The following is a 19854-nucleotide window of genomic DNA, read 5'->3' on the forward strand; positions in this document are numbered from 1 at the left end:
TTAGTCATCACTATAATTCCAAAAAGTCATGCCTAACATTACCTGAGTTAGTACATGTAACTCAAGTATTGACTATGTATGTAAATTTAGTTGATTTGTTTTCTAACAAAAAGTATATGATTTTGTTTTACAATATGCATCAAAAGAATTAAGGAACCCGCGCAATAGCGCGGGCTAATATCTAATTCTAAACCTAAAACGTAAGAAAACAAAACCTCGATCCTCCACTGTTTAACGTTCTTCTAGTGGAAATGATAATCGATTGTTACACAGAAATAATCAAGGTATGTTTTCAAAGATTCATTGTTAGTATGTCCACGACTTTTTTGATGAGAGAATCTCTATATCATTTGACTAATAGTAATTATGATTGGCTGTACAAAGTCCTGGGACTTTTATCCGAGATCCGGATTCGATCTGAGATTCGATCCAGATCCGATCCGAAAATCCGGATATCCGGAGGGGCCGAATCCGGATCCGGATAGTAAAATGTTGGATCCGTCAAAGCCGGATCAGGATATCTTGATTTTTTAGTCCGGATATCCGGATCCGTAAGTTTTATTAATAACTATTTAAAAAATAGTAATATTTATATATAAAAACTAACTTTTTAATATATTTTCATTTTTATAATAGTATACGTAAATTTTTATGCAAATTTTTTAATATTATACATTGAAATCATTAAAAACATTATATATTTTTTATTTTTAAATTATTTTTAATATTTATATATATATTAATATTATTTATTTATTTATTTTAAGGATCCAAATCTGGATCCGGATATTACAATTTTTAGAAGGATATCCGCCACCCGGATATCCGAGAACCCCGAATCCGGATAAGGATAGTAAAATTATGGATCCGCCGGATAAGGATCCGGATCCGGATACCTTAAAGTTGTCCGTATATCCGATCCGTCCCATGCCTAGCTGTACACACCATTATGTGTAACAATCAAAATGGAAGAGACATAGTCTATTATACTATCAAATGTCTATTATACTATCAAGTATCCATTTAAATCTATATACTTAACAACGTTAACGATAAACCACACATCGAGTTATTTTGGTTTTTCTCGTTGTAAACTTAAGGATTTAGAACCGTAAGTTTCTTTATATTATTAATGAATAAGTGTTTCCTTTATATAGGGGTTACAAGAGAGATAAATGGAAATACAATAATATGAAACGAATTAGGAAATATGCAAGTTGTAGCCGCCTCTCTCTCTCTAGGGTTGGACTGTCTCTCTCTCTAAGTGTATGGGCCGATTATGGACCGGGCCGATTATGGACCGGGCCGGTTATGGACATCCACCAATTGATTTATAACACTCCTCCTTGGATGCCATAACCATACAGGGATTGTAATACGCTTAATGTTGCCTCATTAAAACCTTATCAGGAAAACTCAGTGGGACAAAACCATGATGAAGGAAAAAGAGTACAACACGTACTACTCCCCCTGATGTGAACCTCAGTGGAGGTCCTTCAGCCTACGCATCCCAATCTGATGCGTGAGCTTCCTGAACGTGCAGGTAGGAAGTGCCTTGGTGAATAGGTCAGCTGAATTGTCACTGGATCGTACTTGGACAACCTGGCCCTCACCAGCTTTCTGAAGCTCATGAGTAAAGAAGAACTTAGGCAATATGTGCTTCGTCCTATCACCTTTTATGTAACCTTCCTTGAGCTGAGCAATGCATGCAGCATTGTCCTCATACATCATAGTTGGCTTTTGCACTCGGTCATCCCGCAATCAGCTCGGACGTGTTGGATCATCGACCTCAACCAAACACACTCGCAGCTGGCCTCATGTATTGCCAAGATTTCCGAGTGATTAGATGAAGTGACCGCGATGGTTTGTTTCATGGAATGCCATGATATAGCCGTACCTCCTTGTGTAAAGACATATCCTGTCTGTGATCGAGCTTGATGTGGATCTGATAAATAACCAGCATCAGCAAAGCCAACTAAACTATCTTTGTTATGGTTAGTATAATATAGACCCAAGTCTTTCGTTCCTTGCAGGTAACGAAGAACATGTTTGATCCCATTCCAATGCCTCTGGGTCGGACAGGAGCTAAACCTAGATAGTAGGTTCACGGCAAAGCTTATATCAGGCCGTGTGTGAGTTGCCAAGTAAATTAAAGCTCCTATGGCACTGCGATATGCCATTTCGGGACCTAGGTCATCTTCATCGTCCATCTTGGGACGTAATGGGTCAGTGTCCAGGCCGAGAGACCTCACGACCATGGGACTGGTCAGAGAATGGCAATCGGCCATATTGAATCTCTTGAGTACCTTTTCAGTGTATGTTATCTGATGCACAAGGATCCCATCATTTATGTACTCAAGTTGTAATCCCAAACAGAATTTTGTTTTCTCGAGATCTTTCATCTCGAATTCTTTCTTAAGGTATTCAACCGTTTGGAAAATTGTATCCAGAGGTTCCTAGGATATTCAGATCATATATTTCGATGATTATCAATATTGTTCTCAAGAACTTGTTGTACATTCAGCTCAATACCCTCTAGTACTTTCATTATCCAGTGGACCATATAAATATGCAGTCACTACATCAGTTTGCTGCAAGTCTAATTTTCTCTCTTATATAGTCAGACTTATGAGAAATCTTAAAAGTAGTTGCATCCACCACATGGGAGTATATCTCCTCATAATCTATTACTGGTCTTTGTGAGAATCCTTGTGCAACATCAGTTTTATATCTCACGATTTATATTCCTCACAAGATCCATTTATATCCACTGGTTTTAACATCATATGGCGTCTTAATCATATGGTCAAATACGCCTTTCTTCTTTAAACTATTTAACCCCACGTTTCCATTCAATATGTTCTACGAGTGCGCACTCTTATATTGACGTGGGTTCATGATCCTCGCTTATATTCATAAATTCAAGTGCTACCTTGTATCATCTTATGTCGACATTCCTTATTGTGTTTCATTATGTTCCAAACATGATATAATCGATTGAGATTCATTATTATCAGGACCTTTAATACTTTGCAGCTTGGCGTCCCAAGCTACATTGTTTGATACCTGTACTTTAGAGCCGGCTGGCCTTATCTCTATGTCTGGAATGGTTTCCTTGACCTCGGATTTGTTTTATCATTCTATGCACCTTTCTTTTTTGTTTTCGAGGATTCTTATCTTTGGAACTTATTGGTCTATCTTGTATAGACTCTGTAGCAACTTGACTGTGTCTCTCTTGGACATCAATTTAGTTGGTGCTTTACAAGCTGGTTTATATATGACTTAGTCATTTTTCGGGTCAGCAAATGTGTCTGACATTTGATTAGCTAGTTTTGTAAATGTATAATATTTGGACGTCTATTTCACATTCTTTAGTCTGAGGATCTTGCCAAGACAATGATGGTCGATGCCATTATGTTTCTCTTACCAGCTTATTATTTTTTTTCCCCTAATGTTGGATAGTCGGATCCATTTAAACTTTGCAATCCGTGTTCTTGGCTACTAAATAGATCACCCATATTTGGCTCAAGGTACTTCATTATTTGTGGGAGATTCATATCCAACATATATCCCCATCCTCATCCTCTTCTAAGGACCCATCTTAGACGGCACATATATTTGTGGTGGCTTATCCAAATATCTCAAGATGGTATATGTCTGGCTCATGATCCGTAATAAATTTGAGATGAGAATATCTATGCTCACTTAAATGGTCTGATGCTTATTAGTTAAGGTGCATGTAAATTCGTGTGTCCCCAAGCCTTGGACTGAGAGTTTGGACCTATGGGTAATGGCCAATATAGATTTATAAAAGGATTCAGCCAAGCTATATATAGTATGATGCACAAAAAAAAAGCTATATATAGTATGGACATGTGAGGATTTGTCCTCACTGCCTCCTCATGGACATACTGTAATATTTAAGTGCTTTGGGACATCATGGCCTAATGAGTTTCCCTTGTGTTCATGCTACACATGTGAGATTTTATGGGATAACTCTTTGTGCCTTTTCTAATATCAATTTCGCATCATGTTTTGGACCAGGATGGCCAATCCGGTCATGCCATTAAGTGTATAATTTTGTGGGTAAACCATTCTGGTTACCATGACTTTTGCCTCTATCATACTGATCTTGGCATAGTCTAGATCAATAGGGAATGCAGATATAGTTTTTAGGACTTAATATGGCCTTGGGCGATTTCATAACTCTGAAGGAACTGCTGTTTCCTTTTGCCCATTGTATCATTGTGGAAACCATTCTTATATCTCTATATTTTATAATCTCAATGGGTTTCTCTAGGTGAATATAAAGCATCTAAACGCTTTCCCTTATACATATCTGGCCATAGACCTTAATGTGTACCATACCCGCAATTTATAAACTCATATTGGCATTTTTTTAATAAAATCATTCATTCCTTTTATTAAGTTTTAATAAAACAAGTTCGAAAAAATGAAAACATAGAAATGAAAAACACCAAAACAAAGAACATAGAATTTAGATTACAAATGTCGAAATCAATCTTCAGTTTTTTTTTTTTAGAAAATCTGAAGTTTCATAATCCATAAGATCGTCATTCTCATGATTGAAGTCGTTTTCATCATCTTGGTAAGTCATATGGGCTTCAGGATTCTTTCCTTTCAAGCTCTCTTGATATAAGACAACTAGATGCTTGAGATTCCTACAAGTCTTAGCCCAATGATTGCTCATTCCACATCTATGGCACACGTATTTCTCTGATTTAGTCGAGTGTTGGGGTTTGAAAGAAGATCCACGGCCACGACCATGGCCTCGTCCAAATGAGCCACGGTCCCGTCCATTTCCTCGACCGCGGCCAAAGGATCTTCGACCGCGGCCACGTCCGTTCGATTTTTCTCGACCACGGCCATGCTGGCCGTTTCCTTGGACATGGTTGGACTCTTTATTGTCCTCTGTAGCGTGTGCATCAGGTAGTGGAGCTGATCTAAGTGGTCTCATCTGACTGTTTCTCATCAGTAATTCATTGTTCTGCTCAGCGAGCAAGAGACAAGAAATAAGATTAGCATAGGTTTTGAAACCTTTCTCTCAGTACTATTGTTGTAACAGCACATTGCTTGCATGGAAAGTGGAAAAGGTTTTCTCAAGCATATCCTGTTCCGTAATACTTTCACCACACAGTTTCATTTTAGAAACAATCTTAAACATTGCAGATTTATATTCGTCCACAGACTTATAGTCTTGGATCCTCAGATTCGTCCAATCGAACCAAGCTTATGGTAAGATCACCGTTTTCTGGTGATCATATCTCGATTTCAATTCAGTCCAAAGATCTAGTGGATTCTCAATGGTTAGATATTGATCCTTGAGACTCTCAGCTAGATGATGACGAATGATCAAGATGGCTCTGTAACGATCCTTTTCATTGGCATTATTGTTCTCGGTGATACATTCACCGAGACCCTTGGATTTCAAGATGATCTTAGCATCGAGCGCCCACTGAAGGTAATTGTCTCTAGAAAGATTTAGGGCAGCGAAATCAAGGTTGTTGATTTTCGACATCTGAAGTTATAGATTAATATATTTAGATCTTTAGGAATAGTTTTTAATGTTTAAACGATTAGGGTTTTATGTTCAAACAATCAAACAAGCCTTCACAGCCAAGATCTATGCCTCACGGCCAATGAGCAAGCCGCACGGCCATGGATGCAAACTAGTTCGTTTTTATGCATTTAGTTTGTCGTGTAATTGCAATCCTAACATGATTTGTTTCTATCAGTTCATGATGCAATCAAAACAAGCAAACCTATCGGCCAAGCAAAGATCAAGTCACACCGCTATTTGATTCAATTCAACATCATTCCTAGAATAAGTTCTAAGTGTAATTCCAATCAATCAATGTGATTAAGTTATGGTATGAATGCAACAAGGCCACACGGCCACGAGTATGAACAAGTCTAGAACAGTTTAACCTAATATGTAGTTTCAGATTTCGATTTTAAAATAATCTAAACTAGGTCATTAGGGTTTTAGTTTAAACAAGCCAAACAATCAGATTCGAGCTTGAACAATCCTAACAATAGTTCTAGGTGATCAAATCAACCAATCAATGTTCAATTTCAAACAATCAAAATCGATTTTCAGAATTAGGGTTTTGGTGTTTCGATTTTATTAACAAGCAATTTCAATTTCAGGATGATCAAATTCAATCTCAATTAATCAATCAATCAATTTTAATTAATCAATAGCTTTCGAATTAGGGTTTAGGGATTTCGAAAATTTGATCTTAGATCAAAGGGATTTGATTTGAGATTCAAAACCTTTAAGGTTCTGATTTTAATTGATCAATGGATCAATCTCTATTTTTAGGGTTTGGGGATCGAACTCATAGAGCTTCGATTTACTCGCTTAGGGATTGATCTATTATCCTATGGCTTTCATCTTAGAGATTATCTTTTAGGGTTTCATTCTTTACAATCAACCAAATTCGATTCATTATGTTCTTAGAATTCGAAATACCTTTAGTTTAGTTGTTTGTTGAAACCGGACCACCAAGAATGAACCTCGAGCTTAGACACGATCGGGACACGAGCTGGCTGGGACGCGAGCTACTTCTATCGGATCGCGAGCGGCTCTGATGCGAACGGGAGCTGTTGCTGTCGGATCGCGAGCTGTCCTTGATGTATGATGGAGCTGAGTTCGTCTAGGATCATGAACGCCTTGGGGCTGGAGCTGATCAGGTGGACACGAGCTGGAACGGAGTCACAAACGGATTAGGATTCGTCGGTATCGGATAAATGGATAGAGAAAATGAAAAGGAAAACAAGAAGGAAAAGGAAAGAACATAAACATAAATCTTCAAGAGAATCAGGGCATAGACTACTTAGAGAAGCTATATAAACAAGCATGAGATTTCCAAGGCCGCTCCTGAAATGAAAATACCGAAGTGATCGCCATTAGCTTTAGGAGGTGTGGTTAGTCTACTGAACCAAGTATTAGGCGATTTTCTTTGCTTTGTTTTTTGTTCCTTATTGTTTAGACAACTTGACTTCTTTTTAACGCTGATTCATTATGATATTACAATTATGAGAAAGATTACTTAGACGGTTCGACAACCGACAATACTACATGCCTTATGGGGATGTACACTAACTGCATCACTTGAACCGTCCTATGAAAATCTACGCTTGACCAGATTTACTTGCACCATGTTTAAGATCTCTCGTAAGACTTTCTTCTGTAGTTTGCATAATTGTTTAATAAATCGTTTTCTACGGAATTGAAACATGAAACTCCTGTAAAATGCAATATGAAAAAAATTGCTTAGCTTGGGATTCGAACCGTAGACCTGGGTGTAGAAGCTAGGCATGGGAAAAAAAAACGGAACCAAAGAACCGAACTAGAACCAAACCGAAATACCCAAAACCGGAACCGGACCGAGACCTTCAAATATCTGAACGGTTCTTATATTTCTATATTCGAAATAACTGAACCGAACTGGAACCAAACCGAGAACGGAACGGGTATCCGAATATATATATAAGAATATTAATTGTATATACATATAACATAGCTAAATATATATTTATAATTTTAAATTTTATGAAAAGTACCAAAAATTTATTTGAAAATAACTAAATTATTATAAAGTATCTGAACTACCCGAAAGTATCCAAAACTATTCGGATAGTATTATCTGAAACTATCCAGATAGTATTCTCCGAAATATCCAAAGTAATCTGAAATATCGGCAAAAATTTTCTAAATCATCCTAATTTTTTTATATTTTACCCTAAATAACCGATATTTTATCCGAACTATCCGAACTACCAGAACTGAAAGCGAAACCAAATGAGAACCAAATTTTTTTGGGTATTTTTCTGTTCCTAGTTTTACTATCCGAACCGAACCAAACCTGAAACTATCTGATGCGCCTCAGCACTGGATCAGTACATGGAACCAGACCAGAATGGAGATCAGGCCGTTCAGAGCAGTTCAAACAAGGTTCGTCCGTCCGACCGTACCGATCAGACTGATCGTGCCGTGTACCGCATCGACCCGCGTACGTCCGGAGTGGAGCTAAGGCTGGAACCACGTCCAGACGACTGAACTGACTGTACCACAGACGTTCTTTCTCGTCCAACTCGCCAAGCTAAGACTGATGGTCAAGCCAGAATCAACTTGGAACGCGAAGAATCCGAAGACGACCGCATCTTCTTACTTTTGGCCCATTTGGTCCGTACCGCACATCCCGAAGATGGTACCAACAACCTTGCCTCCGTGTTCGATCCCATGATGGACTTCTCTCTCGTCCATTTCTCTAAGGCAAGGATCCTCAAGCTTTCTGAAGACTTAACCCATGTTGGGACACAACTCGTTCGTGAAGGGTACTTGGCAGACCGTCCGGATCGTCCTTCTCCCGTCCTGATCCTTACCGCCATGGAATCAGCTGGTACGGATGAACCTGGACAGGAGGCGAATGGTCACCTTGACCATTTTGTGAACCAAGAATTTTCTTTATGTCTTTCAAACTTCTAAAGTCAAATTTATATTTCCAAGATGTGTTTTTCCACAATTCTCTATGTCTTCTCTTTGATCACATCTAGTATAAATATGTAAATTCTTCTCATAATCAAGGAAATCGATTTTCTTTCAACCTTTTATGAATTTATCTCTTAGTTCTTTGCTTAGAACATTTCTTAGTTTCTTGGTGCATAATATCCAAGTAAACGCCTTCCTTTGTTGGATTTGTGCGTCATATCAAATAACAATCGAAGTTCGGGAATATCAACAGCTTGGTTGAGTGAACATTCCCTAAATTGGGCGTATCACTATCCGAACCGAACCGAACCGAAAATATGTCAAGTAGTAAATGGATCCTATAATCCCCTACCCGAACTATCCAATACCCGAAATACCCGAACTAAACCGAACTGAACAGGAAATGCCCAGGCTTAGTGGAAGCCATTAAACCTTAACCACTAGGATACGGTGCTTGGAAGACAAAATATGACCTAACGGAAGATCGATCCCTGTGCCTTATACAGCATTAACAACATCAAACACCAATAGACCACGACATGTTTTTATAAATCAATTTGATATTGTACAACTTTTTTATAACTTAATCAACAAACATGCATCTAGCAACTTATTCATCTTTGTTGTTTTTCTTTTTCGTGTTTGTGTGATTAAACTTAGAAACTTTGTTTCCCCGAAAAGTTACTTTTTACAAATTTGGTTGTTTGGCTCCCACAATAACTTCCCCTTGAGACATTAGCTGAAAGAAACGAAAGGATTCTCCGGACAAAACAAAGCAAAAGAAACCAATGACAAAGCATGATCAGAAACCAAAACTAAGTCATATGCACAAGATATCCAAGCAACTTTCCCTTCTTTTGTTGTCTAAATCTTCTCTTTTATAATATTTTGTTACAAATGAAACTTGTCACTTGGCAGCACTGGCTTAGGGTACATCTATTCTTTTCAATGTCTGGACAAAATGATTTGTATCCGGAAAATTCTTCGTACGGTGAAGATTCGCTTGAATAAGAACTTTCAGATGCATCGGTCTCTAGATCTTTTACAGATAATGGAAGTGACTCTCTTTGTTGGGACGTTAAACCTAAGAAAGAAAACAAGTCAGAAAGCAGAGTCGAGGAGGAAATGAACAGACTGAGAACAAAATTACACTGAACTTATACCACAAATCCACTACCACTAGGGTCCTTATCTTTAAAATTAAATGATCACCTTATAACAGAGTTAAGATGTTCTACAAAGCGATTAACAGTTCTTATATCCATAAGATGTATACGACTTAGTTCTGATTGACTGGAAATAGATAAAAGGCTTGGAATATTTCAAGATATGTGAGAAGCGTTGATGGTTTCTACTAACCTCTTTGAGAACTTGGACGAAATTTCTTAGTATGCCGTCTGATGAGCCTCTTAGCTTTTGTTATAGTTAACTGCCTGGCAAAAGGAGAAAATTCAACATCACTGTCACTCCACTCCCGTTGAAGTCATTTTCTGCTTCAGCTCTCATAGTTCTTATGACAAATGCTTTCGCCTTGCGTCTCTGGGTATTGAAGAGTCCTCGAACAGAAGTTACAAAATTATCCCCAGCTCCACCGCTTTCATCTTTTTTTATCCATGTAACACTTTCATCATCGTCACTTAGTTTAAGGTCATCGTCAGTAAACTGGGTATTCTTTTGTGATTTGTATGAAAATTTCTTCCCCTGAAAATTTGATTTGGAATAAACTAATCATCATTCAGAAGCCTAGTGTTTCAGAAACTGGACTCATAATGACTTTTTTTTTTTTTGAAACACAATTGATAAATGTCACCTGTATTCCAATAACAGACTACAGTACTCCACATTTTATGTGTTTTTTAACACGAGCAAAAAGTCCCCTCCTGGTCCCAGCAAATTCATCACGAGCAAATGTATCCATCAACAGTCTCAGGTCGTTTACAACCAGTCTTGATTCCTCATCCACCTGAGGTAAAACCGATAGAAGTTAGACAAATTATGACCTTAAATTTACAATGTAGTTGTAGAAACTAGTCAACTCACCTGTCTTATTTTAATATTGGAAATCTTTATCATCTCCAGTTGTTTTTTTCTAGCCTTCTTTTCTCTGCGAGAAGAGCTGCGAGGCTTGTCAGTTTTTGCGTTTTTGAGATTCATCTGTCTAGATGACTCCCCTTTTTGGTCATTGGAAGATGAGACAGGGCTATTATAAGACTGTAGAAGAAGTTCATTAGCTACAGATTCTGCCACACTTTCTTCCCAAGTCCTGTCGAAAGAAGAAGTTCGTCTCAATTCCTGATCAGCTGAAACACCAGCGGTAGACCTAACGTCTAGGATATTGGATTTCTGCAAATAGAATGCAAGTATATTCTGAAAACGAATGGTGAAAATTCATTCAAAACTTTTTGACTTATAAACTATAATGAAAGCCTACTTGAACACAGTCAACATTGCTTTGTGACTGTACTGCAGCAGAAGAGCTAGAAGATTCATGACTTGCTAACTGTCTCTTTACACGTTTTGAACCAGCTGTTGTCGAAACTTTCAAAACTTCCTGCAAGGCACAAAGTTAATCAAAAAGGATTTATATATACTTAATTTTGTTTATCAGATTTTCATCTACAAGCTAATGCTAAGGGCATCTCCAATGGGACACAAAAAATTTCTTTATATTTCACACTAAAATAAAGTAACTCTATTACAGAGTTGAATTTGCTCCAATGGTTCACTTGGTTCACTCTATAATAGAGTTACTCTATCCCCTAGACTATATTTGCGAAGTGATTTTGCCACATGTCCTCTCTATAATCAATGTAACAAAACAAATATGACATGGCTACTAAAATTGATGACATGACTTCTACAAAAATATGACATGGATAATTTCATTTAATGTTGATTTATATTTTTGGTAAACTTATTAAAATATAGTAATAATTCATATATTACATTCAATATTGATATTTCTTTTTGGTAAACTTTTTTCAAATATGGTAATAGCTCATACATCATCTATAAAATAAATATATTCATATATAACATTTTAAATTTCGAAATATTATTATTTTGTGTAATTATATAATTTGTATTACTAAAGCTTTCAAAAATTTCTACAATTTTTTAAAAATTTAAATATCTAATCGTAAGATCATTAGTTTCTTATATACTACAATTTTATAAATATTGTTTAGGCTAAATTTTTGATAATTATACAATTTTATATCATTTTTATTAGTTTTATACAAATTGATTTAATATATATCAAATCTATATTAAATATTAGTAAGAAAATAGTAAAATCTATAATATTTAATAAAATTTATTTTTTAAATATAAGTTAGATTTAAAAAATTCTTTACTGCACATGGTGCAGGAAAACACCTAGTAATAGAGTGAAATATAGAGTAATTCTATTACAGAGTGAACCATTAGAGAAAATTCAACTCTATAATAGAGTTACTCTATTTTAGTGTGAAATATAGAATATATTTTTGTGTACCATTGGAGATGATTTTGTGATGCTAGTTCTGACATGTCGCCTTTCTGAATTCTGCTCTTCCTCTGGGAAGAAGTACTCCCACATCATTTTGTACATTGTCTCTGACAAATGGATTCTGAGAGGGTAAATCTCCACCTACAAGATTTACAGGTATTATCAAAGGGATATCGAAACTTACACAACAAGCAAGAACAGTTCATTTAAAAGATCAAAAGAAGTCATAAAATAAAAACAAGAGTTACAAGTATTAGCATGTTTCTGTCTGTCACTTTTGCAAATCCAGAATTAAATGATACAAAGCAACCGAAGATACTTACATGAAAAAGTTCAAGATGATTTCCATCTTTTGGTGTTCCCTGCTTTGCATCCACACGTAGCATGAATTTCCTGCAAACAAAATTACATTTCACTTCATATGTGATAAGAAAGATGAAGCACACTTCATACAGTTCATAGTTATGGCCTTATGGTTCCTTTCATATCTCTTAAACAATCAATACTTTTTCCAAAGGCAACTATAAAACCATCATTTATAAAGAAAAATATCAAGAAACCATAATAAATGTCTTGGAAATCATGTGACATATGGAAAAAATACAGGCATGGTAGATAAGCAAGCAAGGAAAACGTACTTTCCCCACTCGGATGGAGGATTCCATGCGGATAAAATCATATCCGAAGTTGCATTACACAGACAGTTCCTAACAACAAAGAACTAGGTGGTGAATCGAGCAACACCAATGTCTTTGTAATCTCGTTCAAAGTCATAAATCTGCATGTATAAATCCAATTTAATATATACTATTTTTTTTTACATAATGCAACGAACTAAGCAATCAACTAAGAAGACTGAGAAAGATTCGAAGTAAATTGATGTTATCTCTCAAACATTCCATTTGTATAAAGAGTAGTCAGGATATTTATGATTGTGAATACTTAAACATGATGCATAAACTTACCATGTTATTTATATCTGCTTCAGCAAAGGCTCTACCATCTACAAGCATGCACCAAACAACCCTATTAATTTCCAAGGAAATGCGCATAGCATATGGTGCACTTTTGTTCTTCTCCATCAGTTGCAGATTTGCAGACTTCTGCTGCGCACTTCTTAAAGATGCAGAAGCCATCTTTCTAGACTTCTGTACATATAAGAGCTCTTTCTTTAGTCTTTCCACCTAAATCAGACCAACAAGAATAATATCAACTTTATATCGTCACAACATTATAATTTGGCGTAATTACTCTCAAGAATATAAGTAAAGCTCATGCAAAAGAAACAGATTTGTATCTAATATAATGGTTGCATGCACATCACTTAGTAATGAAATTAGTTGAAGCCGGAACAAAGAATTATGAAGAAAAATCTATGCCAATTCAAAAAATAAAGTTTGGAAAATAGTTTGAGTGGTGGGTGGTTATGTGAAATATTAAGGGCTGAAATGAAGAAAATCTGTACTTTTATTTAGACTATCTTTAACCCAGGTTATAAGTGGGTTTCTTAACCTTGGAGTCCCACAAAAACAACAAAAATGGATAACAGAAGTGATGAATTAAAGATCGGTAATGGCCTGTTTTCTGCACTGTTTGCGAGCCCCACCAACAAGTGGCGGCCCGCAATTGGATTGAATTATAACTTTTTTTTTTTTTTTTTTTTAGAAAAAAAGTTGAAACTTTAAAACGCATTTAGCGTTAAAGATGCTCTTAGCCCTAAATATTTCACATAAAGGACTTTTATAAACATTTTCTTCACTATTCCGCAAACATGCCGATAGTCTTTCAATAAAAGAAAATCTGTACTTTTATTTAGTTTGGAAATCTAAATAAACATTATTCATCCATTCAAAAAAAACAAACATTATTCCGTACGTAGATACTTACCAGTATGGATTTTCTGGAACTAATCATCCACGAGTCACCTTCTTTCTCCACATGCGTGTCTTCCATATTATCGGAATAATGAGACAATATTTGAATATCATCAAGAAGCAACTTTTGCTCCCACTCTTTCTCTTTAAGGTTGATTTTTGCAATTTCTACTTCTTCATTTCCGTACGGAATTACTTCATCAACAGCGTCATCATCTTCAGTTGGAAAATGGATACTACTTTTGCGAGGCCTGATTCATAAAAAGAACTCCATTATAATGCAAGAAAATGCTTGCAAAACAAACAGAAAACAAGTTTTTGAAGTTTACCCATACGAATCATTTAGTTGAAATGGTGGCTTTAGAATAAATATGGATTATAAAATTTACTTGTGCCTATTTCAAGCTAATAATTAACTACACAGAAGAACAAATGAAAATGGTCGTTCCTTTAATTTTATTCAGGTTTTGGTTACTTGCGTTGGAGGAAAGAGAAGGATGGTCAAAACGTCCATCATAACTTGGAACTGTCGAGATGTCATTGTAGCTTTTATATTCCGCGAATTAAAAGTAATCTCTTCGAATGGTTTTATCTGCAAAAGGGCATAATGTAGTTACAAAATTTAACCAAAAAAAAAAGAATGTAGTTACAAAGGAGGTAATAATTAGGTTGCTTGTCTAGAAAGACAATTAGAATCGAAAAGGAAACCCATTATAGTTACACGAGGGCATTTGTTTTATGTGTACTTCAACTGAACTACTCCTAACCGGCAATGCAATTCCTTTCATTGGTGGTGCTATATTATCATTTAGATCTTTACTTGCCTACTTTTTGGATGTTGCTTTGAATTTGGACTAGATCGTTAAAACAGAGAAGAGATTTAAGAAACCTACTAGTTTTCTAGCAAAAACTATAACTAGATGGTGTTACCTTCAGATCTGGGGATAGACCTTCGTGTTTGGTATACCGCAAGTACATGTCACAAGGCATGAAAACCCTTTCAAGTAGAGCCCCAGTACGCTTCAGTTTTGGTGAGTTTCTTCGAATATTTGGGAGCCACTGCACCCCAGCACCTGGGTCAACATCAGTGAGAGCAACATGGGCCTGCACATGCTCTAACATCACAGAAAATTCCAATCTTGTGCATGTCATTTCAGGAATACGTTTTGGACTCTGTAAACTTTTTGTGCCAAGAAACTGCACGATTACTTCTTCGTCAACACGCATAATAGATTTAAATGATCGTGCTATAACACGACCACTAGCGGCAGCCAGCAGAAAGCGACCCTGGTATCCATCAAAGTAAGGTGTATCAACGAGTAAACAAACTCTTTACACCCAAAACAATAACAGCGCCAATTTGGTTGGTTAACTATGTTACCACGCACTAAAACAGGTAAAGCTGTTGAATGCACATTCTCACGCATATGATTACTTACATTAGCCTCCTCTGAGTGAAGATTAGACTGTGGCTCAATGACATTCACCATGAAGTGACTAGTGCCTTCTTCATGAGATCCGCTGGTCTCAACTTTATCTTGATATAGATCAGTGTCAAAAGTTAATAATGTTCTTTGCGGAGTTACATTATATTTAGAAACTCCACATCGTGAAAAAAAATTTGTGTAAGAAGAGAAAAATTCTGAAACAAATGGCAGTTACTAAATGAATTGAACACATACCAATTGTTCGGCTTTCTCCTGAGCTTGCAGAAGATGTTGAAGTTTCCTCTTGATTTTTTTGGTTTCCTTCAAGAATCTTGCTCTGCGTATACTGACGAGAAGGAGAAGGTTCGAACCCCTTCGATATTCCGCTAACAAAAGAGAAAACAGCATTCCTATTCTCTATCGTCCACAAGAGTTTGAGACCATAAACAAAGACCCGCTGACAGTTGTCAGAAAGGACTATATTGTATCCATCATCATCACTAGGATCTGATTGTAGATCTTCATCACTCTCGTTTCTATTTGCAAACTCTGACCGCAGATATGTAACCTCAAGATTTTTTCTTCCAGCCTCCTGCCATGCCGATAGTCTTTCAATATCAGCTTTTGGAGCCTGTCTTCTAATAGTACAATAATCACAATACAATAGAAACCCTGCATCACGATTCTTTTCATCCCCCTTGTGCCCATCTTTATTAATAAAACCCTTAGGCACATGAACATCAAGACCTTGATATACAAGGTCAAGTGCATCCCGCTTGCACTCTAATGTATAATTTTGCTTCCCGCGACTGTAGCATAATTCGTATTTTAGCTCTTTAATATCAAAAATCAATCCTTTGGCAGGGTCATCAAGGTCACTAGGCACGTAGTTTATTAGAAAAGGAGCGGCATCTACACGGACCATAAACTCCGTCATCACCTGATCTAGAGATAAGTCTTCAGCTACTAGGACAACTCTTGGGACTCCAAACCTAGGCCTTCCCGAGAAAGAACGTAACTTGTGCGGAGGATCACTATACAAACTGCAGCACTTGAGTATCCATGCCAAATCTTGTGCTCCAAGATTAATTGTTGGTGATGAACGAGACATGCTCTCATTCTTGTCAATGGGTCTAAGGGATAAATTGAATCGAAGCGAGAGCGATGCTGATCTGAGCGGATCAACAACATTCAAAGAACTCCCAGGCTCGCATTCCCAGTCCATTGTAACTTCGATATTAAACAGCGGGGCTTCGAAAAACGCAGCTCCAGAGTTGCCGCCAGCTGGAACATTTAGAGAGTGTCGACTCCTCAACTTTATCTTAAAAGTCTTTAGCATTAACAACCACACGACCATCTGACTGCTTAAATTCGATAGGACCGGTCACTATTTGGAGTTTACCTTGACTCTCATATGGATCTGTTGTAGCAAGAACATTCCACTTGGACGATTCAGAAAAAGATAAAGTGATATTGCAATGAACGTTGTTTCTCATATTATCCCACCAAGGTAAGCTTTGTTCCTCGTTGGAAACCTGTGGCCGGGCACATGGACTCATTTGCAAATCCGAGTGTGGCTGAGAACTCATCGCCTAGTTTAAGAGAACAATTTCAAGAAGTCAATAACCAGTCAAGTGAGAGATAATAACAAAGATTAATCATAACAAGAAAACAATGATACCTGTTGAACAATGGGACCTTCACATTTGCAAGAACTCGCAGAGAGAAGAGGAAGTGTGTAATTTCTTAACTTAACCACCAAGCTTCCAGTTTTCAGATTAACCTTGCTTCCACTTATTTCTTTACAACTAGGATCAAGCTTTCTCAAGACTTCCATCAACCCAGCATCATCATCACAGCCACGAACTGCCGTCAAGTTTAAATCAAAGTCTGTGGCGCAAACCCAAAGAAGAGAGTTTCTAGCAGCACTTGACTTAAAACCTGCCTGGAATCCCTCCCTACAAGCACCTGAACCCTCCGTGGGAACTAAACCCTGGCATGCTTGATAATATGATCAAAACGACTGTATCTGAATCTCTTCCTTCACTTTGCTAATAGCTAAAGGATCATGGACATCAATTTCATATCCCCATCAAAAACTATTTTTCTTTCACTTGTTTCTGCACCTTTATGACTTGCTTTGTGTATAAAATCTTCAACAAACTTCAATCTTACAGCCAACTCACATGTTTCTTTCTTCAGCAGCAGATAGTGTTCATCAAGCCAACCCTGGATAGGTTCTTCCTCAATATATGCGTTTAGCCTTCCTATGCAAAATCTTAACCGGCCAAAACCTGGACTTGAATTCTTAGGCTCCAAGCTTTCTTCTTCAGCTTCAGTTATAAGCTTCAAGTCTCGCAACTTCTCTTCAATGGAATCAGCTATGACGCGCAACTTCAGTTTGTATGGCATGCAAATATTAACATCGAGTCCTTGTACTACCCAGTCCCAAGGACGGTAGGGATTCTTGATAGCTGCATTCTTGTAGTTTTCAGTACTCGAGATCCGTTCAAAGCAAGCATAAGCTCTTCAACAAGCAGTCCTATGAAAGCATTCTCAGTAAAAATTGATCGTGCATTAAATTTAACCTCCACACCATCTCCTAGCCCAGCTGATATCGTCAACATTTCCACATCAATAGCAAAGATCGATTTCCTTTCCGTCGTCTCCACGTCAACCAAACCGGCCACGCATTCATGTTCTTCAACATTTTGTGCGTATGCCAATGAACTCAAACGCAGATACAGTCCATATAAATATAGATGAACGTCCGGTTCCCAACCCAGCGATATATCAGTCGCACTTAAAAGAAAATAATGTCAAGCCCACCAGATAGACGTGTAAGCTTGGCGTTGTGCATATCAAACAATGTAACCTGGAGATGGCTTTCCCCCCTAAAAATTCCATTTCGGTTGAGTGTTTATCCTTGTTGAGAGAAAAGCTAAACCCTGTTACTTCAAGAGAGACCGAGTCTGTAACTGTATTATCCAATCCTGTAGCATCACAGAAATTTACAATGAAACGTGTAAGAGTAAGGTTCGCAAGCCTAGTTTCTTTCTCAGTTGCATGGGATAGTTCCACTCCTCCAGTCTTATTCGTCTTTTCGCCTGAAACAGTTAACTTCTTAACGAGAGCTTCGAAGGAGACAGCATTTGTTGTAAAAGATTCGACGCGCTTGTATGATAAATAGATCCTCATTGTAGTCACGTTTACAGAGAGCACTAAGTCGTTTCTGCAATCTCTTCTTGCCCAGTTCAAGCTAATCTTTTCTATATGCATCAACAAACCAGAGTTTGGCTCTGTTCCGAGAATGTTTTCTTTATAGCATTGTTGGTACTCATCTGCCAAATGCAAATTCAGTTCACCAAGTTCAACATCGATGGCTGTGTCCATACTTGAAATGTATTTGCAAACACATGTGATGACTGCGAATAAAACTGTAAAACACAGAACAAAATATTGCTTAGCATTTAGTAAAACAATTTTTTTTTAACACAACACATCACATATTAAAGATCTTCAGCCCAACTAAAATAGTTGGTGGTAGTCAAGTACAGAGCTGATTTAGCAAGTGAATCAGCCAAGGAGTTCAAGTTTCTGGATACATAAGAAAAACAATACAATCAAAGGAGAGGGATAGATGCTCGATGTCCCGTGAGATTCCGTAGAGATCCTTCGGGTGATTCTTCGAGTTGATGACAGCAACAAGTGCTTGACAATCTGACTTGATGCAGATTCTTGTAAAGCCAGCTTCGAGGGCGTTGAGAAGAGCCGATCTAATAGCTAACGCTTCAGCTACTAGTGCGGACGAGGTGTTATCAAATGTAGCCGTACCCTGATGTGGTTGCTCGTCCTTCTGGGTGATGAAGATCCACCCACATCCTGCTCTAGATGTTGTAGCATGCCACACTGCATCAGTAAAGCATAGCAGGCATGTGTTTTGTAAGGGTGGGATCGAGCTAGGTGACATAGAAGCGCGAGGCTGAGTGGTAGATATCAGAGCAAGATGCCATTCTTTTGCATTACTTACCGCTTTGGTAAGAATCTCCAATGGCGTCCATGCCCTGTTTTCGAAGATCAAGTAGTTCCTTGCTGTCCAAATTCCCCATACAACCCATGGGAAGATATTCCCTGTCAGGCCCCACGGCGGTAGCAGGGGCAATGATGCAGACCCTAAGAAGGCTTCACTAAATGAAGTACACTCCGCTGGGCTCAAACTAGATGGCCAAATCTGTAAATTCCATATCTCTCTAGTAAACTGGCACTGTAGGAAGATGTGTTCAGCGGTTTCGAGTTCTCCACAATGCCGACACATTACGTTGGACGTAAGTCCTCGCTTTGCTAGGTTCTCTCCTAGAGCCAGAGCTCCCTCGGCTATTTTCCATAGGAAGAGGTGCAGCTTCGGTGAAGTCTTGCATTTCCAGATCACCTTGTAATATGTCTGGTTGGCTGTGGGCTCGATTGTCTCCATTGTTGTTGCCACATAATAACCAGACTTAGCTGAATAAATACCTGAACTGGATGCGAGCCATACATAGGAGTCCA

The 19854-nt window shown here is 37.6% G+C and overlaps 1 protein-coding gene across 2 annotated transcripts; it reads right to left on the reverse strand.

The window, feature by feature from the left end:
• Positions 1-9307: 9307 nt before the first annotated feature.
• LOC106428070 (protein SABRE-like) lies at positions 9308-18130 on the reverse strand. Of its 2 annotated transcripts, XM_048766168.1 has the most exons (12): positions 15565-18130; positions 14813-15419; positions 13896-14474; positions 12974-13192; positions 12647-12786; positions 12332-12401; positions 12015-12149; positions 10950-11069; positions 10559-10861; positions 10329-10481; positions 9878-10219; positions 9308-9602 (listed from the first exon to the last, which is right to left on the reverse strand). In XM_048766168.1, exons 5-10 carry the CDS (start codon positions 12685-12687, stop codon positions 10347-10349), a joined length of 804 nt encoding a protein of 267 aa, XP_048622125.1. In that variant the 5' UTR covers positions 12688-12786; positions 12974-13192; positions 13896-14474; positions 14813-15419; positions 15565-18130; the 3' UTR covers positions 9308-9602; positions 9878-10219; positions 10329-10346. The 2 variants fall into 2 exon arrangements, with proteins under 2 accessions (XP_048622125.1, XP_048622123.1); XM_048766166.1 differs by lacking the exons at positions 9308-9602; positions 9878-10219; positions 10329-10481; ... (2 more) ...; positions 12015-12149; positions 12332-12401 and having other exon boundaries at positions 12765-12786; positions 15565-18120.
• Positions 18131-19854: the final 1724 nt, after the last annotated feature.

This window comes from Brassica napus, chromosome C8 (assembly GCF_020379485.1).
Source record: "Brassica napus cultivar Da-Ae chromosome C8, Da-Ae, whole genome shotgun sequence".
NCBI lineage: Eukaryota > Viridiplantae > Streptophyta > Magnoliopsida > Brassicales > Brassicaceae > Brassica > Brassica napus.

Excerpts from the sequence above, each read along its gene's own strand:
- LOC106428070 (XM_048766166.1), bottom strand. The coding sequence starts at position 16,666 with ATGGTCGTGTGGTTGTTAATGCTAAAGACTTTTAAGATAAAGTTGAGG. Across the intron at positions 15,420-15,564 it reads AGGAGAAAGCCGAACAATTG|ATAAAGTTGAGACCAGCGGA; the intron begins GTATGTGTTCAA and ends ATCTATATCAAG.